This window comes from Nomascus leucogenys, unplaced genomic scaffold, assembly GCF_006542625.1.
Source record: "Nomascus leucogenys isolate Asia unplaced genomic scaffold, Asia_NLE_v1 Super-Scaffold_526, whole genome shotgun sequence".
Classification (NCBI taxonomy): Eukaryota; Metazoa; Chordata; class Mammalia; order Primates; family Hylobatidae; genus Nomascus; species Nomascus leucogenys.
Window position 1 is genome coordinate 60,640 of NW_022095777.1, and position 24,007 is coordinate 84,646.

At 40.5% G+C, this 24,007-nt stretch overlaps 1 gene segment (V, D, J or C); it reads right to left on the reverse strand.

The window, feature by feature from the left end:
• Positions 1-11,349: 11,349 nt before the first annotated feature.
• LOC100585329 lies at positions 11,350-11,963 on the reverse strand. The segment is given in 2 exon segments: positions 11,350-11,708; positions 11,918-11,963. Coding segments are annotated over 2 exon segments (405 nt in total).
• Positions 11,964-24,007: the final 12,044 nt, after the last annotated feature.

Sequence of the window (24,007 nt, forward strand, 5' to 3'; positions counted from 1 at the left end):
GAAAGAAAGAAAGAAAGAGAAAAGATTATAACACTTTGAGTTGGTCTGGTGGCACTATCTCTGACCTTCTTCCTGTATCCGGTTACAGCAATAAATTCCCTTCTTTCCTAGTTTGTCTGCTTCTAGTTATTGGGCCGTAAGAACATGCAGCCAGAACTTGGTACAAGGGGACTGGAACAGAGCCTGTGCTGTGGTGGCCAATACTGCCCTGTATCAGGATGTTACATTCCCAGGACATTCTACAATGATTCTTGAAAACTAAGAGTAAGAAAGGGGAGGAGACCGGGTTGGTCCAAGGCCAGCTGGAGACTGTGCTGCAAATACTGTAGTGGAATAACACCTCGTTAGTCCTGTGGCTTGCTGATTTTGCTGAGCATAATGCCTTCACTGTTCATCTATGTGGGAGCCTGTGTCAGAATTTCCTTCCTTTGGAAAGTTGAATAACATTCCATTGTATATTTATTTATATGCCACATTTTGTTTATCCACCCTTCCCTGTATGAACATTTGAGTTGATTCCACCTTTTGGCTATTATGAACAATAATTCTCTGAATGTGGGTATATAAATATTTCTTCAAGTTAATGTTGTCAGTTATTTGGATATATGTCCAACTATGGAATTGCTGAATTATATAGTATTTCTATTTTTAATTTATTGAGGAATTGCCATGTAGTTTCTTATACTAGGTGACCATTTTACATCCCCACCACAGTGTCCACAAGATTTCCAATTTCTCCAAATTCTCATGAACAGTTTTCATTTTTGTTGAGGGAAACCATCCTAATAGGTAGAAGTTGGATTTTGTTTTCATTGCCCTAAGAATTAGTGATGTTGGGCATCTTTTGCTGTGTTTATTGGCTGTTCATCAGTCTTCACTGGAGATGGTTAATATTGAGTGTCAAGTTGATTGGATTGAAAGAGGCAAAGTATTGTTCCTGGGTGTGTCTGTGAAGGTGTTGGCAAAGGAGATTAATATTTGAGTCAGTGGGTTGGGAGAGGCAGACCCACCCTCAATCTGTGTGGGCACCATCTAATCAGCTGCCAGTGCAGCTAGGATAAAAGCAGAAAAGCAGGCAGAGGAATGTGGAAGGACTAGGCTGGCTAAGTCTTCTGACTTTCATCTTTCTCCCATGCTGGATGCTTCCTGCCCTCAAACATCAGACTCCAAGTTCTTCAGCTTTTGGACCCTTGGACTTACGCTGGTGGTTTGCCAGGGGATTGTCAGCCTTCAGCCACAAACTAAAGGCTGCACTGTCGGCTTCCCTACTTTTGAGGTTTTGGGACTCGAACTGGTTTCCTTCCTCCTCAGCTTGCAGACAGCCAATTGTGGGACTTCACCTTGTGACTGTGTGAGTCAATATTCCTTAATAAACTCCCTTTCATTTGTACATCTATCATATTAGTCCTTTACCTCTAGAGAACCCTAATACAGGAATGGTCAGGAAGAAATTTCCCTTTACCAATCTATTTTAGATTGTCTTTATGCAATGAATTTTTTCTGGGTTAGTAAATTAAAGGAGCCTCTAAAACTAGCTACGCATTGTGAAGTCCACATTAGAGGCAGTGGAATAAGTGTCCCCCAGCATTTAAAACCCAAGGATTTGAGGGCCCTGAATCTAAGATTTTTTTCTAGCTCTTTTGCTTCATAGATATGCCTTGTGATTTTTAATTCTACCTTAGAGAAGGACAATTGTGGGGAAGATATTAATTGTGGGTGAAATGAAGAATGCCCACATCCCATCCATGTCCTAGTACCTAGAACCTATGAATTCTAACTTACTTAGCAAAAAAAAAAAAAAATCCCAAAACTTAGTGGATGCAACTTACTTAAGGATTAAGGATTTTGAGTTTGGGAGAACCTCCTAGATCATCCAGATGAGATCAATATAATCACAAAGGTCCTTATAATAGGGAGGGAGGAGGGTCACAGTTAGATAGGAGCTGGGACAATGGAGAGGGATACTGGAGTGATGGAAGAACGGGTCATGGAGCTAGGAATGTTGAGGCATCTTTTTTTTATTTTTTATTTTTCTGAGACGGAGTCTTGCTCTGTCACCCAGGCTGGCGTGCAGTGGTGCAATCTGGGCTCACTGCAAGCTCCGCCTCCTGGGTTCACGCCATTCTCCTGCCTCAGCCTCCCAAGTAGCTGGGACTACAGGCGCCCGCCACAACGCCTGGCTAATTTTTTATATTTTTAGTAGAGACGGGGTTTCACCGCGTTAGCCAGGATAGTCTCGATCTCCTGACCTCGTGATCCACCCGCCTCGGCCTCCTAAAGTGCTGGGGTTACAGGCGTGAGCCACCGCGCCCAGCCTAGGCATCTTGAAGATTAGAAAGGAAAGAATCAGATTCTCTCTTCTAGAGCCTCTAGAAGGAATAGAGCCCCATGTCTCCTTGAGATTAGCTCAGTTAGACTTCTCATCTCCAGAGCCATAAGATAATAAATTTGTCAGAAGCCAGAAATATTGTGGCAATTTAACCACTAGCAATTGGAAACTAATGCAAGGGGAAAAATGTCTTTTACCTCTCTGAGTGTGTGGTGTCCTTTGTTCTCCCAAACATTCCATCTTGTTATAATCTGGTGCCAGTTTTGACAAGAGATGTAAACCATTTTCCATTTTCTATGAGAACTTGCACCGGGATTCTTCGTAGGTAGAAAAGGTCTAGAGTAAACCCTTTGATTAGTTCAGAGATCAGGTCTCATGGCACCTGATAGAAAGAGGAGGGTTTGTTTGTTTGTGTGTTTGTTTTCATGTTTGGCAGGAAAGTTAGAACACAACCTGAGAAGGAAAGACTTAGAGAGATTGGAACCTGAGAAGGAAAGACTTAAAGAGACTGGAAGGGAAAGAGGAGATGTGAACAGTGTCAGGGGAAAGCAAGATGTGTTCCTGCTCCAAAATATAAAGCAAAGTCATTTGCAATTTTTAAAGACTTTGAGAGGGTTATATTTTGAAGAGAAAACCACAGAAGGGGCTAATTTAGGGCCAGCCTGGCGTGAGACAGAGGCAGCAGGAAGCTGTGGATTCCACAGTTTTTATGATCCCTTCTTCCTATTTACAGGCTTTGGGCTCAACCATGGAGTGAAAGTGGCCATGTAGAAGGAACATACATACTAAAGCCAGACAGACCTGGGCTTCAATCCCAGGTCTGACCATGTGACTTTGGGCATTTGCTGACCATGTGACTTTGGGCAAACCAGTCATGAGCTCTCATAACTGGTTATCTCATATGTGAAATGGAGCTCTTTGGAAGTCATGGGGTATTGTGAGAGTTTAACCAAATGATGCACCCTAAAGAGTTTGGGTGTGTGTGCCCATAAACACACACACACATTATATGCACATTTTATATACCCAGTTTCCTTTAAATGCACCCTTGAGTATCTTAGAAAAAGAGGCTATAGAAGATATTATTAACCATGTGTCATTTTCAAATCAAATTCTTTAATAGTTATTCTACAACTAACATGTGACTCACTATAGGCAATGGGGTTTCATGTGCATTATATTTCATGTGCACAATAAAAAACTTCCAGCAATCCATTCCTGTGTAGCACTAGAGACATAAACAAGATGACAAATGACTGTAACACCTTTAAACCAGATTTCCCCTGAGCTCCATCTGTTTAGTGTACACTATTGGGTTCCAAAGGCCGTGGCTACAGGTCTGAGTTCTAAGTCCATTCTTCCCACACCCACAGCCTTCCCCCAGGTCTCACTCTGGCCTCCTGCATGCTGGGAATACGGACCCACCACCCTGCTACTCTCCTGGGAATCCAGCACTAACTACCTGGAATCTTTGCTTAGTAAACCCTCCAAATGCAACCTCTGACAGAGACCTGGCTGAGGCAGCCAGCAACTTCCCCTAACAAAACCACTGAGAAGGGAGTGAACTTGCAGAACCATGTTGGTGTTGAGGAGATGCACAGTACCACCAGGTTTTATCTTTTCAAATGGTTCCTGTCTCTTTCTTGACAACAATTTATGACCTTGGAAAAGGGAGGAATTAAGGAGAACAAAGGGATGTTTCATGCTTAGGATATAAAAGGAGAAATGGAGATAATAAAAGAGCGGAATTGATGAACTCTTTGGCATTGTTTGGGTTTCTCTCACCACGGGCATAGCAGGACGAAGGTGCTTGGGGAGAACATCACTTACCATGTTTCCTGCCCTTCATGCCTTAGACTCCTACAAGCACACACACTTCTGATAATATGTTTTCTTCTGAAGCACAGTCTGTGGCCCAGCCAGGATCTTTCTCTTAAGTGTCTTTTATAGATAAGTTGGAATAATTTTAGAAACAAGTCAAAGAAATAATAGTAATGCAAGAAGTCTGAAGGTTGGAGAACTTGCGGTTGGTACAACAGCTTGGTGACAGCTGAAAGGCCCCAGATTGTCACTACATTTTTGCTTTGCACCTGCATCATCATTGGCTTTTCACTCTTGTTGTAAATGCCCCGTGGTCTCAAGAGGATTGCAGCAGCTCTAAGCATCATACCCTCTCTTAACTGTTACAGGAAGAAATGCAAAGCAAAGTTCTTCACTTTCTGTCCTTTTCTGAGGTATAACAATTTTCCCGTGATCCCTGCCCACTCCTCTGACATTATCATTTTGGAGCTGATCACATGTGCCCTTAATCCCTGCTCCCATCCTGGGCTGGGAGAAACTCACCACCCTCACCATGTATGGCAGGACACACTTGGTACCCTATGCACCAAAGGAAGAAGGGGATGACTGCTGCATAGCTGCCAAGAGCTTTGTCACATTTTTAATGTTGCTGTGCTTCTAAGTTAAGTTGTATGGGGAGGAGAATGTATGAACACTTTGATCTGATACAGTTGGAAAAAGCCAGGCTCTGAGGATGAAAATGAAATGAAATTTCTCATTTCTCATACGATATCTTTAGCTTTAAGAATTGTGTAAATGTGGCCTGTGCATTTAAGACCAGGACAGGCTTTCAGTTATGGGAATAAATGAGGAGAGATTTGGAATAGGGTCCTCAACCCAGGACTAAGGTGAAGCTGGCACTACTTGAGACTGCCGGGCTCTGGCCCTGGGCTGTGGAGGAAGTAGCTGCTCTCTTGAGCCATGGGGCTGAGGACCTTGGAGGAACCAAAGGTCCTGCCCACAGAGCTCCCTGGCAGGGTTTCAGGGAAGGAAACTGCTCACACTCCCATGGGCGCTGCACCAAGCATAGAGTCCACTGCCAGTGTGAAAGTCTCAGATACATGACCCTTAGGGCTGGGCCTGGGCTCCTGGAGCCAGCTGCTCTCAGCTCTGTCCTCACTGGTTCTGAGTGGCTGGGACCCTGCTGAAGCCAAAAAGGGAGGAACAGCAAATGTTCCCCAGAGTCTTTACTCAGCCAGGCTCTGTTCTGGTTAGAAAGAAAAAGAGCACATGCTAAATAAACAAACTTAAAATTACGTGCATTGGTATATATTTTTAATGTAACCCTTCCATATTAAATATACATATAATATTTTAGATATAAGTTATATTTATATATTTGGATATACTGTGCATCTATATTAGGAATAAGTATGATATGCACATTTATATGTTAATAGATATAACTTTAATAGTTGGTGTAAGATATGATTTTTAAACTTTGATAAATTGAGCACAAACATTTAAAACCAGCAATGGTTGCACCACCCCATGGCCCCTTCCTCACTACAGAGCCTGAGGGTCAGGAAGGTCAGGACCCAATCTACATCCATCCTGGGCTGAGCAGTACCTCCCTGCCCATTGCTAAGGACACTGACTGTCCTGACGGGGGTCTGGGGAATCACAGAGCAGCAGGTGCTGGGGAGATGGGCAGTGGGTCTAGACCCCAACTGGAGGGACTTTTGTCCCCAGATCTCAGGGTGGGCTGGTCCTCCCCTGGTGGCCTTTGAGAGATAGAGTAGCACACATGGCCCAGTGGCTGTGTGGTAACAGGAAGAAACCACTCCAGGGACCATTGGCAGCCTCCCCTCTGCCTGGATTCAGTGCATATCAGGTAGGGTTTGGGGATACAGCCAAGGCGGTGGGGAGAACGAGGCTGGACTTCCAGTCTCGGAGCACAGAGCACAGAGGGAATTTCCCACAACTCAGTGCACTGGCAGCTCCTCCCATGTAATCTAGGTCATAAATGAGACCTCATTTTAGCCCTAAAATATCCCTATTGATTTTCCTAATATTTCTAAGAGCAGGCTTATTTCTGGTGTTTACTGTGGGGTTTGTCTGCCATCTAATGGCTGATTTGTGACATAGCATCTTATAGGATTTTAGATGCTGAGTCCCAGTCAGTTTTGACGGTGAGTCTTTTCATGGGTAATGATGAAGCAGATCCTATTACATCCATCAGTAGGCCAGATCCTATAAGGAACACAGAATGATACCTCTCCTTGATAAATCAGTCCCAAAGTTGAGGACCAAGGATATCCAGAAAAGATGTTGCTCACAAAACGATTAGGAATTCGGTTCTGAAATCCATGTGAAATGCTGAAAATGTAGTTTTGGAAGAGAGAGAAAGGGGTGTGAGAGACCCCGCCGGGCATAATGGCAGGGGCTGGGGAGGAAATCCAAGGACCTCTTTTCTGGATCTGTCAGCCCAGCCTCATTCCCGTTATTCTGGAAACTCTTCCAGAGCAGATCTGAGGACCACAGTGGTTGCACCAGCTGGAGAGCTTCTGAGGACTCCCAGTTTTCCAGACTAACAGCTGCTGAGATTTATGCTCTGAGCTATAACACAGTGAGGGAACACTTGTCAACATTTAGGGCAGTTTTAAGCAAAATAGTTTTCTAAGACAATAAAAATGTCTATATGTATGCTGTACAATAGGGCAGTCATTAGTCATATGTGGCTACTGAACACTTGAAATGCAGCTAGTGTAACTGAGAAAACATGTTTTTAATTTTTAATTAATTCTAATTCACATTATTTGTGGCTGGGCACTGGTAGTGTTTACCATGTGAGAGGACACAGTTTTAGACAATAATAATCAGCAATGTCATCAGGGTACCCAAGCTGCTGAAAGTTAAGGAAGTGTCTGCCCCAGGACCACCGTGCCAAGCTGGGGTGGCCCATGGCCAATGTAGACAAAACACATGGGTGGATCTTTGGAACCTTCCCTGGATTCATCTGCTTCTAGGCTGGTGATGGCAACTCTCTCTCTCTCAGAGATACTGAGGGAGAAGCTGGAATCTGGGGCCCACAATGTTGCCACTGGAATCTGAGGTGGAAACAAAACACAAATCTTCCCCAGTGTTAATGATGTCTCTCTACAGGCCTCCCAGAGACTCGTGTAGGCTGATCAAGAGGGAGGTGAATGCTGGGCTCACTGAGCAATGGTCTGTATCTCAGCACGGGACATAAGAACTCTGTCACATGGAGCTCCCGTAGCTGAAGCCAGGACCCAAGGGCCAGAGCCCCGGGTCCAGTGCTTCCTCTGCCTCAGGTGATCCCACCCTAGAGGCAGCAACCAACCCACTGATAAGGGCTTGAGTGGCAGAGAGGGGCTTTGTGGAGCCTGCAGACTTACAACAAGGATGCAAAACTGAACTTCCAGCTTCTGAGCCAGGGAACATTCCATGTTATGGGTGTGATCCAGGTCAAGGTGTTTGATGAAAGGTATTAGTATAAATTTTCTCCTGAAAGGAATAAAATCACAGAAGACATCTTATTATTATGGTACTGGTTGGCTTTTTCAATGCACAATGGTTTATCTGAAATCTCCCAGTCCCTGCCCTTTCCGTGATGACCCCATGGTCTTTGCTGTTCCTATGGTCACTTGGCTGCCTCCCCACCATTCAGATGCATCTCCAGTATGACCCCGAGACCTTCCCTGGTCTGCACAAGTAAATGGTCTCAACCTCCAGATACCACATGCCACTGCCTGAATTTTATACAATTTATCAGCTACTGAAATGATTCTTTTCACTTTCACTGTGTAGGCATTGTTCTCTGAATGGCTCATTTCCCTACTGAATATCGGTACTTGGGATCAAAAATTGTCTTATTTACTCACATGCTCCTAACCATCACATGATGGCTTTTAATTGTTCCTGAAAACTCTGATATTATGTTAAAATCCATTAAATGCAAAAATATGTTTTTTTTTTTGAAGAAAATATCATGGCTTCCCCTCGGCTAAAGACAATTAACTACTTTTATAGTTGAAAAAGATCCACTGGACATGAAAAAAGCACATTTATAGGAGTAACAAGCATCATCTTGAAATTAGATAAACTCGGTTTGCATGTAAGATGTACAGTAGGCAGAAGAAAGGCCCTCACAGTGGGAGGGGCTTGATGGAAAGGGTCAGGGTGTCTGTCCCTGGAAGGTGGGGGAGGGTCTGATGAGTGACCTCAGGCAAGCATCCAATATCAGGACCAGACATGACTATGAGTAATTCCTTTTCCCATGGGCTTTGATACAAGAGGAAAGTCCAGATGGGGAAGCTTTGGGAATATTCATAGCATGAGTGGAATACAAGTTGGAAACAGCATGTTTCTAAACACATACCAACAGCTCACAGACATTCAAACAAAAGTATCTTACAAAATGTTACCTCTTCCTTAGCTTTTCTTGCCATTTGGGTTTAACCAATCATGGCACACAATTTGAGTTTCTCTACATGAGGGTCTGCAACTTGAAACTACCCTATGAAAGAATCAGTGACTGTCTGCCTGACACCATAATGTAGAAATATAATTTCTTGTAGTATATTATTACACTTTGGTGTAAAATATATGTGATAAAAAATTTATTGAAAACCTCTATAACTTTTGTGACCAAATATGGTGAAAGTCACTCACAAAAATATCACCAAATCTGATATGTCTGTTTTCTCAATGACTACATTGTATGCCCAAAATTATTTTTGAATGAGTGGCTTAATGTGCACAGGAAACAAAGTAAAACACATAAAATGAGTTGCTCTTGGTATTAAAAAATTCTAGGAGCAGGATACTGGTCCTATAATCAAGAATGGTGAATTTTTGTTTTTAAAAAAGAAAATTCAAACTGCAGTTTGGATTTTGGAGGTGGATGAAAGAGGACATAAACAATACTTCTAATACACAGAAAAGAATATTTACTCTCAGGGTGGAGGGTTACCCCCCTGTATTTCATATGTCAGGGCAAGATATAAAAAAAAATGCCCATTGAGTTTTTCCACCTCATCTGAGCTCCCAAACTATTTTCTCTTACGTGTTAGTGCCTTGGTATACTCAACTTTTGGTGAAGTTTTTCTTTTTAGGGAATCAAGGATTCTTTATTTCAACTTCCTTGGGCCTGGAATCTTGTCCTTCTCCCTAGACTGGCAACAAAGGGCTCTGGATCCTTCTGGTTTTTTATTCCAGGTAAATGTTCTTTTTGGAAAAGTCTTCTTTTCAAAAGCCCTGGAGAAATGTCTATAGTTACATTTTCCGTGGACCAGTTTTCAGAAATTGAAACCCAAATATTCAGCATTTCCTGAATTCTCAGTTGAATGCTGCATTGGTGAAAGTGAACCTTAATGTTAATGTGACTTAATAAACATCATGCTTCAGGGGGCTGCTTTGGAAATAGAATTAATTTGTCACACCCGTGAACCCACAAGAACTGAAACCTCAATCCATGGGATCTTCTGTCACTACAGCTCTAGGCCATCATCTGTTTGTTTCCTAATCTTTCCCCTTTTAAACTCTTTTGCCATAAATGAGAAACTGTAGCCCTGAAGAGAAATCTAAAGTTTTTACTAACTTGTAAAAGATAGTTTATGGAAAGAAAAGGGAGAGGCGACCTTCAACAACTGTCCATGTAGTTTGAAAGTAAATATGGGTAAAGATGAAAATATGTCATTGTGGTTTCAATTTGCATTTTCCTGATAATTAGTGATGTGAAGCATTTTTCTATGTATTTGTTGGCTGTTTGTATATCTTCTTTTGAAAATTGTCTGTTCATATTCTTTGCCCACTTTTTGGTGGGATTATTTGTTTTTTTCTTACTGATTTGTTGAGTTCCTCATAGATTCTGGTTAGTCCTTCATCAGATGCACAGTTTGTGAATATTTTCTCCCACTTTGTGGGTTGTCTGTTTGCTGTGTAGAAGCTTTTCAGCTTAGTTATGTTCCATTTATTTATTTTTTGTTTTTGTTGCATTTCCTTTTGGGGTCTTAGTCATGAATTCTTTCACTAAGCCAAGGTCTAGAGGAGTTTTCCCAATGTTATCTTCTAGAATTTATATGGTTTCAGTTCTTAGATGTAAGCCTTTGATTCATCTTGAGCTGATTTTTGTATAAGGTGAGATATGAAGATCCAGTTTTATTCTTCTACCTGTGACTTGCCAGTTTTTTCAGTACCAATTATTGCATAGGCTGTCCTTTCCCCACTGTATGTTATTGAATGCTTTGTTGAAGATCAGTTGGTTATAAGCATTTGGGTTTATTTCCGTGTTCTCTATTCTGTTCCATTGATCTATGTGCCTATTTTTATACTAGAACCATGCTGTTTTGGTAACCATAGCCTTGAAATACCACCTTACTCATGCAAGAATGGCCATAATTAAAATGTCAAAAAATAATAGATATTGGCATGGATGTGGTGAAAATGGAACACTTTTACACAGCTGGTGGGAATGTAAACTAGTACAACCACTATGAAAAACAGTACGGAGATTCGTTAAAGAACTAAAAGTAGAAATACCATTCAGTCCAGCAATTCCAGTACTTATTTTTCTTATCTACCCAAAGAAAAAAAAGTTATTATATGAAAAAGAAACATGCACATGCATGTTTATTCCAGCACATTTCTCCATTGCAAAAATATGGAACCAACATAAGTGCCAATCAGGCAACGAGTGGATAAAGAAAATGTGGTGTATACACACCACGAAATACTACTCAGCCACAAAACAGAGCAAAACAAAATAATGACGTTTGCAGCAACATGGATGAAGCTGGAGGCTATTATCTAAATGAAGTAACTCATGAATGGAAAACCTATATGTTCTCATCTATAAGTGGGAGCTAAGCTATGAGGATGCAAAGGCGTAAGAACGATATCATCGACTTTGGGGACTGGGGAGGAAGGGTAGAAGGGGAGGTGAAGGCTAGAAGACAACATATTGGGCACAGTATACACTACTCAGGTAACAGATCCACCAAAATCTCAGACATCACCACTAAAGAACTTATCCATGTAACTAAAAACCACCTATACCCCCAAAAACTATTGAAATAAATAAAATAATTTGTTTTTTAAAAGATGAAAGTATGCAGCAGTGACTCCGGTTTCCTCTCTGCTGGGTGAGCCAGACTTCATTGTATTGGTTAACTCATTGCCCCTGAAGCACCTGCAATAATCAGAAGTATTCTAGGGTATCACCCAGTTTCTCTGCTCAGCCAGGCTGAACTAGTTTTTGTTCTGGGTTGTAACACAGTGTGAGGTAAACTACTACTCTGCTGACAGTGATACGTTGCAACATCTTCAGCTTCCAGGCTATTGATGGTGAGGGTGAAATCTGTCCCAGATCCACTGCCACTGAACCTCGAGGGGACCCCTGAGATGGACTGGGAAGCATACTTGACGAGGAGCTTTGGAGACTGATCTGGTTTCTGCTGGTACCAGTGTAAGCTACTACCAATGCTCTGACTGGCCCGGCAGGTGATGGTGACTTTCTCCTTTGGAGTCACAGACAGAAAGGCTGGAGACTGAGTCAGCACAATTTCACCCCTGGAGGCTGAAAATATACAGCAAACATCAGCAAACATAAATATCTGTGTATGAAAATCACCTCTAATCTTCCTAGACGTGAAGAAAGAATATGCATTACATTTTTAAAATTAGGATTTTAAAATCAAGCCAAAAATCACCTATTGCAGAGTCCCCAATGAAAGAAATTACAGATTGAAATAATATCTCCACTTAGGTTTGTGGAAATATTCTCACCTGGAACCCAGAGCAGCAGAAACCCAAGGAGTTGTGATGGCGACATCTTCCTGCCTTGACTTGTCAGTTTTGCTCATGCGACATCCCAGAGAAAGAACCTCTTTTAAGATACCGAGAGGCAGGGCCTCTTCACATATAAGAGGAACGATACATGCAAATTATGGGGATGTCCTGTTGGTTTAAATAAACAGAAATCACTGTTGCCAGGAGAGCGCCCTCCCGGCCCCTTCCTTGAGTGTGTGAAGCGCCCTCTGCTGGCCCCTGCGGATGAGCTCTGCTGAGGCTCTGGCAGGGCTTGACCCGACCCAGGGCCCAGCTGCAGAGTGAAGGCAGAGTCCATCGCCATCTCTGGGAGGGTCTGCAGTCGTCTGGGGTGAACAGCAGCTCACATCCTCAGTCTCGGCCAAGGGCTATGTTAATTCTCCTGCTCTCTGTCACAATGTAGGCTGAAAAAGCTTTGTGAACCTTCCACAAAGCATCACCCCATACAACAGTATATTGATGACATCATGGTAATTAGACGTGATGAGCTGGACATTGTAAGAACTCTGAATTTCTTGTGAAAACACATGTGCTCTAGAGGGTGGGATGCACGCCCCAAAACATCCAGGGCTTGTCACATTACAGAAGATGTCAAGTGTTTATAAAAGAGGTATGAGTCATGCTGGCTCATCCCCTTCAAAGCAAGGAAAAATAATTGCACCTTGTACTTCCAACCGCTAGCAATGAAGCATAGTACTGGTTAAGCCATCCTAGAGTGCTGACAATGCATTTTGCACTTGGACTTACTATGCCATCCCATTTATCAGCTAACTTGGAAGGCTGTCTTTTGTGAATAAACTCTGAGAAAGAAAAGATTCTGTAGTAAGTTTGAGTTTTAATCCGAATGCCTCTGTCACTTCAGCCATGAGATCCAGCACATTGCCTGGTGCTAGATAATCTATATTAGATGAGGAAACTCTGTAAACCTCCATGCAAGCTCCAAAAAAGAGTCACAGAAAAAATCTCTACAGTTCTTGAGCAAGATCCTGAAATGCCCCCCAAATAAACAAACAAAACACAAACAACTCACTGCTCAAAATGCAGCTCTCAAAATATCACAGGGTTCATGCAGGCATGTCCATGAGTAATTGAGTGTTTGACTAAATAATTAAGTGACTAAGCTGCCCCTCATAAACTGAGAATGTCACTCTCACCAATTTTAAGGTCCGGTGAGGCTCAACACCATTCAATATTAGGATGCAGATGGTAGTTTAGTGACTGAATCAACAGATTCAGAAGGCATGCTTCATTTCCGTAGACAGATGTTCCAATTCCTTGTATCACTTTTCTCTCTCAACACCTCTGCATCAGCTCTCTGTATGATATCATGGGTTTTCCCGATCAGCTAATGCCAGAGAGAGAATACAAAGAAAGAAAAAGAAAAAGAAAAAAAAAAGAAAACAAACAAACAAAAACAAAGAAAATCAAAGCAAAAATGAGAACAAGCTGGGCTTCCTCTTGAATGGCTTGGCATCGTATATTTGTGCAAGTAAGTGTGGACTGTGTCCACACTATGGCAACAGTCATGCATGGCTGTCAAATATTACCTTGAATTATCTTACATCTGAGCAGAGCACATGTTCATCAAATTAGTGTAGATAGAGAAGTGTCTGGAGTCAAGTATACATATAGATTTCTGAATAGCTGGCTGGCTAAGGTCCTGGAAAAGAAGATTATAGCAATGAACTGGGCAAACGTTTTGCCCAAATGTGTGAAACTCATAAAGCTATTCATCTGTGTGTGTTCTCAAAAGTGTATACAAAATGTAGCCAGTTCTTATCTCCTTGTGTTTTACTTTTCATTGCATCACCTTTGATCCTTGTTATTCATAACAGCAGCTTTTAAGTCACCAGAAATCTGTGCAGATACTATTTTAGCAATTCTATCATTCTATCACTTCCAGGAATCCACTAGTAACTTTCAGCTGGTGTACCACTTTCCCCAGCTAGAGCCCTCAGTTTGAACTAGGTTGCTGTGTTCATTTCCTGCAGAATTCATCACATTTAGCTGGAAACACGAGGGATCTTGCTTGACCCTCCACCTCAACTCAAGTCCACTCTGTTCGACAGCAAGCTGCTAGTTTCTGCTGACATCCTCATTAAAACCCCAGATCTGCAATTCATGCTGACTGAGCGGAGGTGGAAGGGAGCAATCCCAGGCAAAAGGCTACAGATATAATTTCCTTCCTTACTCAAAACATATTCTTTCATGTTATGAAAAATATACATTATTAAATGTTTTATACTTTGCCAATTTTCAGAGCACTGAAACCGATTTGATATTTTTTAGCTTTATGCTTAATGTGTCTTTCTCGGATATTTTTGCTGAGAGGATTTAACAATCTCTTTGTGACACAATAAAGAGAGATGCCTTCTAAAATGAATTTTAATGAATATGACAGCAACACTGAAAGGACATAGATATATGCTAAAACATAAGTAATTCTGAAGTAAAGAATTTGAACTTGATACCCACAGTTTGAAGAGAAATCGTGCACTTAACAAATATTAACTCTTGGCCGGGCACGGTGGCTCATGACTGTAATGCCAGCACTTTGGGAGGCTGAGGTGGGCGGATCACCTGAGCTCAGGAGTTTGAGACCAGCCTGGCCAACATGGTGAAACCCCATCTCTACTAAAAATACAAAAAATTAGCCAGGCTTGGTGACGCACACCTGTAGTCCCAGCTACTCAGGGGGCTGAGACAGGAAAATCGCCTGAACCTGGGAGGCAGAGGCTGCAGTGAGCCGAGATTGTGCCACTGCATTCCAGCCTGGGCAACAGATTGAGACTCTGTCAAAAAACAAAACAAAACAAAACAAAAAAATATATATATGTAACTCTAATCACTAGATTTCACATTTTCAGGGAATGCACTACAAATCTGTAAAATGCCTTATGCATATTCTAGAATTGACCAAGTAAGTGAATATTCTCTACATAATGGGAGCCAGTATTGTCTTTAACAGGTGATTGAAACACAAATATGAAAACATAATGAATCTTGTGAAATTGTTGCATAAGAATCCATGTCCTTTGTTATGTTTTATTTTAATTTATATATTTTAATAACATTGAAATGTTTTTAGACTTAAAATTTGCATAATATAATAAGATTGTTCTCATGTACTCTTCCACTAGCTTCTTCTATAATGTCAACATCAAGCATAACTATAGGATAAGTATCAATACCAAAACATTAACATAAATGCAATGCTATTAATTAATTTGAAATCCCTTTTGTATTTCACTGATTTTTTCAGTAATCCCCTTCTTTATTTTCCAGAAAAAAATCCAAAATCCCATATTGCATTTAATTATCATGTTCTTAATATTTCCCAAATTGTGACAGTTTTTTAGTTTTGTCTTTCATGATTTTGAAACTTTTGTAGTGTACTGTCAAGTTATTTTGGAGAATCCCTTAAGTTGCATTTGTTTGAAGTCCTCTACTGATTAGATTCATATCTTTTATTTTTAGCAAAAAAAAAAAATAAATAAACCAATGGGGTGCATCCTCAGTGCACAGCAAGAATTACAAAATGTCAACGTATCGTATTAATGGTGACCAATTAATATGAACAATAAACCCTTTTTAAAAAAATGTTTTATTATACTTTAAGTTCTGGGATACATGGGCAGAACGTGCAGGTTTGTTACATAGGTGTACGCATGCCATGGTGGTTTGCTACACACATCCACACATCAACTTGTCATCTACATTAGGTATTTCTCCCAATGCTACTGTTCCCCTAGCCCCTCACCCCCCAATAGGCCCTGGGGTGTAATGTTCTCCTCCCTGTGTCCATGTGTTCTCACTGATCAACTCCCACTTACGAGTGAGAACACGCGGTGTTTGGTTCTGCATTCTTGTGTTAGTTTGCTGAGAATGATGGCTTCCAGCTTCATCCATGTCCCTGCAAAAGACATAAACTCATCCTTTTTTATGCTGCATAGTATTCCATGGTGTATATGTGCCACATTTTCTTTATCCAGTCTCTCGTTGATGGGCATTTGTGTTGTTTCCAAGTCATTGCTATTGTAAACAGTGCCACAATAAACATACGTGCTCATGCATCTTTATAGTAGAATGATTTCTAATCCTTTGGCTATATACCCAGTAATGGGATTGCTGGGTCAAATGGTATTTCTGGTTCTAGATCCTTGAGGAATCGCCACACTGTCTTCCAAAATGGTTGGACTAATTTATGTTCCCACCAACAGTGTAAAAGCGTTCCTATTTCTCCACATCCTCTCCAGCATCTGTTTGAGGCCTCTGTTCTGTTCCATTTGTCTATATATCTGTTTTGGTACCAGTACCACGCTGTTTTTGTTATTGTAGCCTTGTAATATAGTTTGAAGTCAGGTAGCGTGATGCCTCCAGCTTTGTTCTTTCCGTCTAGGATTGTCTTGGCTATGCGGGCTCTTTTTTAGTTCCATATGAAATTTAAAGTAGTTTTTTCTAATTCTGTGAAGAAAGTCAATGGTAGCTTGATGGGGATAACACTGAATCTATAAATTACCTTGTGCAGTATGGCAATTTTCACGATATTGATTCTTCCTATCCATGAGCATGGAATGTTTTTCCATTTGTTTGTGTCCTCTCTTATTTCCTTGAGCAGTGGTTTGTAGTTCTCCTTGAAGAGATCCTTCACATCCCTTGTATTCCTAAGTTTTTTATTCTCTCTGTAGCAATTGTGAATGGGAGTTCATGCATGATTTGGCTCTCTGTTTGTCTATTATTGGTGTATAGGAATGCTTGTGATTTTTGCACATTGATCTTGTATCCTGAGACTTTGCTGAAGTTGCTTATCAGCTTAATGAGATTTGGGGCCAAGACGATGGGGTTTTCTAAGTGTACAATCATGTAATCTGCAAAAAGAGACAATTTGACTTCCTCTCTTCCTATTTGAATTTCCTATTTATTTCCTTCTCTTGCCTGATTGCCCTTCCCAGAACTTCCAATACTATATTGAATAGGAGTGATGAGAGAGGGCATCCTTGTCTTGTGCTGGTATTTGACAAGAATGTGTCCAGTTTTGCCCATTTAGTATGATCTTGGCTGTGGGTTTGTCATGAATAGCTCTTATTATTTTGAGATACATTCCTTCAATACCTAGATTATTGAGAGTTTTTAGCATGAAGAGGTATTGAATTTTATCAAAGAGCCTTTCTGCATCTATTGAGATAATCATGTGCTTTTTGTCATTGGTTCTGTTGGTGTGATGGATTACATTTATTGATTTGCATATGTTAAACCAGCCTTGCATCCCAGGAATGAAGCCAACTTGATCATGGTGGATAAGCTTTTTGATGTGCTGCTGGATTCGGTTTGCCAGTATTTTATTGAGGATTTTCGCATCAATGTTCATCATGAATATTGGCCTGAAATTTTCTTTTTTGTGTGTGTCTTTGCCAGGTTTTGGTCTCAGGGTGTTGCTGGCCTCATAAAATGAGTGAGGGAGTATTCTCTCTTTTTCTGTTGTGTGGAATATTTTCAGAAGGAATGGTACCAGCTTCTTTTTCTACCAGAAGAATTCGGCTGTGAATCCATCTGGCCCTGGACTTTTTTTGGTTGGTAGGCTATTAATTACTGCCTCAATTTCAGACTTTGTTATTGGTCTACTCAGGGATTCAAATTTTTCCTGGTTTAGACTTGGGAGGGTGTATGTGTCTAGGAATTTATCCATTTATTCTAGATTTTCTAGTTTATTTGTATAGAGGTGTTTACAGTATTCTCTGATGGTAGTTTGTATTTCTGTGGAATCAGTGGTGATACCCCCTTTATCATTTTTTATGTGTCTATTTCATTCTTCTCTCTTTTCTTCTTTATTAGTCCAGCTAGTGATTTATCTATTTTGTTGATCTTTTCAAAAAAACCAGCTCCTGGATTCATTCATTTTTTTTTTTGAAGGGTTTTTCGTGTCTCTATCTCCTTCAGTTCTGCTCTGATCTTAGTTATTTCTTGTCTTCTGCTAGCTTTTGAATTTGTTTGCTCTTGCTTCTCCAGTTCTTTTAATTGTGATGTAAGGGTGTCGATTTTAGATGTTTCCTGCTTTCTCCTGTGAGCATTTAGTGCTATAAATTTCCCTTTAAACACTGCTTTTGCTGTGTCCCAAAGATTCTGGTTTCTGAAAGGAGGTCTTGGACAAAGTTAATTAAGCCAGCTGCTTCTATCACTCTTTGTATTTGGTTATTTGCTGACTTTCTGAGAAATAATGTATTCCTGTCTGAAACTATTTTTTCTTATGTTGCTTAGGCTTTGACCCTCTTCACACTTACTGCACAATAGAGAATATTGAACAAATAAATGAGTTGGCTTTTAAATGGCAAATGTTACTATGATGGCCATTTACCATTTAAATGTTAATAGCCTGAAAAAAAACCCAGAGGAATGAGATTTATTAAAATGTAGCGGTATCAACAAATGAACAGCAGTTACTGAATCAACTGTTTGGAAAAACATAATTTTCTAGCACTTGGAATACTGCAGGAATCAAATGGATAGGAACAGCTTGCCCTGAGCTACTTCTACTGAGGAGACTGAGATACCATTCGTACCATTTTAGTATGCAGACAGTTCAGACTATCTTTCTGGAAATCAGAGGTTCTGGTCCTTCAGTTAAAGAACACGTGGCTACATATGCATGACAGTTATTTCTAGAAATATGTACTTCTCCAAATTTTTTATTTATTATCTGAAAATTTAATAGAATTTTGTCTTTGGATGGTAATGAAACAAAAATGTTAGAAGAGAATGGAAACTTTTGGGTATATATAGAGAGGATATCAGAGAAGGGCCAACTATACTTTAGTGGATAAAGTTAATCTGACTGGGGCTTTTGGAGGAAAAGACTTAGAGAAGAAAAGTGTTTGAAGAAGTCATACGTGTTTAAATATATATGCACAACTTGAAAACCCTTGCAAGAAAAAATAGATGACTTCACAAAAAGGTGAAGTGACTTTCCAATTTGTCAAATCACACTCATACATATGCTTTTTCTTTCTCTTTTATGCCCTATACCTCTGATGTATCAGAAGGGCCTGAGTTTGAAATAATTTGTCCCCGTAGAAATCCAGAAAGTAAGAGAATGAACAACATCTTTAGCACAGAAGCATGCCCATCCTGGGAAAAACCTGAGATTCGGTTTTTGAGTTATGGCAGATGTAGTAGAAAAAACGAGAAAAGGTTAAAAAGACAGAATAAAGATTATGTAAGAAAGGACAGCAATATGACATTCTAATGTTTCATAGGATCAAGTTATGATAATGAATGACGAGAAGAAATGCAATGGACACATCTGGGTGGGCATGATTGAAGGTCTGAGCAAGTTAGTATAGACCAAGAACAAATCATTAGCATTTTAAGAATTGTGAGTCACTCAGTGAAAATCTCATCTCAGAAACTAATGTGCCTATAGATGAAACCTCCTTGGATTAGAATTAAGATTGTTTCTCCTAACTCTCTTCTAAATTAGTCTAGTGATGATAATAATGATTATTACAGTGCTAAATGTTATCATAATAGTAACAACAAAATTAATACCAGCATATATAATGATTAGATACTAGTCTAAATGCTTTACCTTGTATAAATTGTAAAGAGACCTTTTAGGTAGATTCTATTATTGCCAAAGTTTCACATAAGCAAATTTACTAATAGCACATAATCTATAAGGGTTAAAGCTCTGTCTCCAACACAATGGATTTGATTTCAGGGCCTGCCAAGATAACATCTTGACAGTTAGATAAATATTGTTGACTCTAATCCCAGAATGAATGAAGATCCAATTGAAACTTAGAGCAGCATTAATAAAACTGCTTCTTTGATACCTAGAGAAAGGAAGAAAAAGCAAAAGATTTTAACAGATTAAAGAAAAGGAGCAGCCGTATATGGAATGAGATTCAGGGGGTATAAACAGAGGTTCTGGGAACTATTAAGGAGAAGAGAACCTGACTCTGGATTGATGTAAGCATTGTACAGAATCAAGCAGTGTGTAGATTAGAGGATCACCCAAGGAGTTGTCCCCTGCCTACACGGAGAGCATAATTGTGTGTCACCTGCATGGACAGCATCATTGTCTGTCTTCAGGGAAATGGTATTGGTAACCTGAAGGGTCAGAACCTGGGTGCTGCTCATCTGTGCAGTTGTGGTCACCCCTGCACCTGCAGCACTGTGGGTGCTTGAGTGTTGCTCTTTGAAGAAGCTTCAGGGCCCTCAGAAAAGATCCCTAAGCAGCAAGTGAAAGGTGTACTTGGGAGATAAAGATCCAATAACTCTTCATTCCAACCATATTCTGTCATGCACCAAGGAAAACGACTAGGCATATTTAGGGTAGAAACAAAAGAAATGGGACCACACATCTTAATTTAGTTCCTACAAGTCTTGTACCATACACCATTCGCTGAATCTAGATAATTGGTGAGACAGGAAGACACAGGGATATAAGACAGGAAGACACATGATATATGTGATCTAAGATAGAAATTCTACACTCAGGCTAAGCTAACAGCCTTTTCTGACCTGACCACCTGGGTGAAAGCTGACCAACATAATATTCACACATCCAGTCATATAGATAGATGTATGTTATCAAGTCTGATGGCATAAATACAACTATTTAGTCATCAATTTATAAAAACACTTAGAAGAAATTAAAACTAATTGATATGAATTAAAAAGTGAAATTCACTTCACTTATGGAAAAAGTGCACTTACGGAAACATGCACTTATCCACTGCTCAAAACTCAGTGGATAATAAAACTAAGCAGGTATATTCTTGTTAATAGATGTTTATGATAACAATGATATGGCTGATCAAGAAGGGCTTAGCAGAGTGGTTCTTCTGCCTTTAGATTGTGTTTCATTTGGGATCAAGGAAGGGCCTAGCCAAGACACAACATTTGTATGGAAGGCAGCAAAAAGGAACACAATTTTCCAACAAAACTAACCAGGCAAATGGTATCCTAATGTTCTCTAAAACAGTGAACACAATTTAATTTATTCTTTTACTTTGTTAAGTCCTAAAGTTTCTAAAAACATTTACTGCATTTAACTATCAAAGTATTTTTATCCATTGATAAAAAATAATTGTTTTTCAACTTTTGGAATATTAAAAATATTTTTGAATGTAATTTTGCATTAATTAGAAATAAAGCAGCATATATTTTTGATTGGTTTTAACATAAGTGGTCTCACTGTGGGGGAAAAAGAATCTTTAGCTAAAGTAAATGTCTTCTAAAACTTGGCTTCTTAAAACACCTGTACATTACCTCTTAACTTGTTGAAGTGCAGATTATCATGAAACAAGGTCTAAAGCACATCTGCTACTTTGCATTTGTACTGTGTTCATAGTGACGCTGAGAATGCCACTGGAATCTGGAGAAATTTTAAGTAGCAAAGTGCTTTTATATTAAGGAAAAAGTATGCTACATGCACCTATAGTTGTTCTTGTTTGTTTTGTCAAAATTTTTTTTCATTTGTCAAACGATTGCTATGTATTTCAAGCAATGCTGTCCTTTTTTTCTTTTACTTTATGACTTAATAAAATTTTCTTGCAATAATACCAAACTTTCTAATAATACATGTAAGAACATCCAAATGTATTCTGAAGCCACCCCATTCCTGGAAAAGTCTGAGATTTTGGGAAATACTTATCCTACTTGGCTGTAATTCCTCGTATTCACCATGATTTCTAAAAGCACTTTTCCTGAAACCCATTAAACGCTCTATAGTTTCTTGTAGAGTTACTCAAAGAGAAGACCTCTCATCATATTTGAAGGTAAGAAGATGATTCAATGTTCTTTGACACCGGTAGTCAAACATATTCACTGAGATGAGGACTGGAGAGTCACCTGGTGAGGTGCTGCATCAACTGATAGCATCAGCATCTTCGCATATGGACTTCCTAGACAAACAAGACTACATGGTTAGATAGCCCATGCCTTTAGGGGCTGATGAACTCTGGCTTCTGGCAGACCTCCAGAGCCTCCTCTGTTTCTAGTGTCAGCTTCCCTGACTACCACACTCCCAGTTTTGTATATTCAACTCTAATTCCCTGTATTAAAACAATGCCTTCTGGCAATCTGTAGAGTGGTTTCTCTTTTGACCTATAACCCAGATGGATGCAATAACACAATTCTTCAGGTATCATAATTGCTATCCCTTATTAAATCAGGAGAGATAGTGTCATGTCTGTGCTGCTGGGGCTGAGCAGGAAGAAAAAGAGTTAGAATGCATATGAGACTTCTGCCCATTCCTACAAAAATTTAAATCATGGCTGCACCTGAGAAACACTCTCAGCAGATGGCGGCACCAGTGGAAGCACCTGGGGCAGCCATGACTCATACTTCTGCTTCCCTGGGGGTTTATTTTATGACTTGTAACACTCTAGGAAGACTGCTGTAAGTCTGTATACAGCAATAAGTTATAACATCTTCAGGTTGCAGGCCGCTGATGGTGAGAATGTGTGAAATGTGTCCCAGACCTACTGCCACTGAACCGTGATGGGACCCCAGATGGCAAACTGGATGCATCATAGATCAGGAGCTTATGAGGATTCCCTGGTTTCTGCTGATACTAGTTTAAATAATTGCAAATGCCCTGACTCGCCCAGCAAGTGATGGTGACTGTCTCTTACAGATGCAGTCAGGGAGGATGGAGACTGAGTCACCTGGAAATCACATCTGACTCCTGGGACATAAAAACAAATATCCACACAACTATTTATAAGATGATTTGCCTGAAGGGCCGGGCTGTGCTGAGCACACTGGCTGAGTAAACTCCTAGTGTTCTCCTTCCTTACATGGGAGCCAGAGCAGCAGGAGCCCCAGGAGCTGAGTGGAGGCCCTCATGTCCATGCTGTGTCCTGACTGGGACTGACTCCTGCAAAGAGTGTGACCAGCCTATTAAGAAGTCTTTAGGGCAGGAGGTTGTGCTCTGGGAACACGCAAATCAGCAGGGGATGGAGCAGGCTGGCACAGCTGCAGGGCTGGTTCATGGATAAGTATCTTAGATCCAGATAAAACTTAACAAATATTCATACTCTTATTTTTCACATTTTCAACTTGGCCCAGGGCATCCTGGGCCAAGTAGCAAGAATGTGAATCGTTTTTCCTTTTACTCCCATAAGAACAGTAACATAAAACCCTCTTCCTGGAGGAGAATGTGTGCCAAGAACAAGTCTAAAGTACAACTGGGGAAAGGGAGAAAAGCAATGTGTTAACACCACCAAATATTCTCCCATTAAATATATACTAGTAACTGCTAAGCCAAACAATACCAAAAATGTACCAGTGCTATGTTGTCATGAATAAGCCTCAGTTGTGTGACTGGCAGGCTGAATACATCTGATTGACAAATGTATGCAAAGGAGAGAGGATTGAGATGAGCTAAGTCACCTTTCCCTTCCTCCTTCCTCCTGTCTCCTGGCTCAGAGGGCACTTGCATCTTCTGTAGGTTCTGCCCATGCTAAGGCTGCGACTGCTGAAGTGATCTTATGTGTGATGCCTGAGCTGTAGCTTCATAGTAATCCCCTGAGTTCATCTTCCTCTTACATAGATTTAGAGAATATACCCTGTCTACTCCTCAGTGAAGGAACTAATTTGGGCAGCTGGGACAATCCAAGCAGGGAGGCTTTTGTTTGGGGCTGAAACACTGTGGGAGGATATTGTAGAGTGTGGTGGCAGTAGCAATCGCCAACATCCTCAGCCTCCACCCTGCTGATCTTAAGCATAAAATCTGTCCCTGACCTGCAATCACTGCAAACTCATGGTTATGTGGTGCATCACACAGGGCTATAAGTCTTTAGTGACTCTATTGTTAGTGAAGTTCTTGTCCAAATTCACTTCAGGTCATATCACAAATGGCTATTTAACCGTAGGATATAGAGCAGCTTCCAAAGGTTGAAACTAGTGCTATGATATATCTGGGGATGATTGGTCTACTCTCTCCTCCTATGGGGGAGAGACTATCTGGGAAGGCAGAAAACTGATTGGAAGTCCTATAGATCAGGAGCTGTGGAGACTGGCCTGGCTTCTGCGGGTACCAAT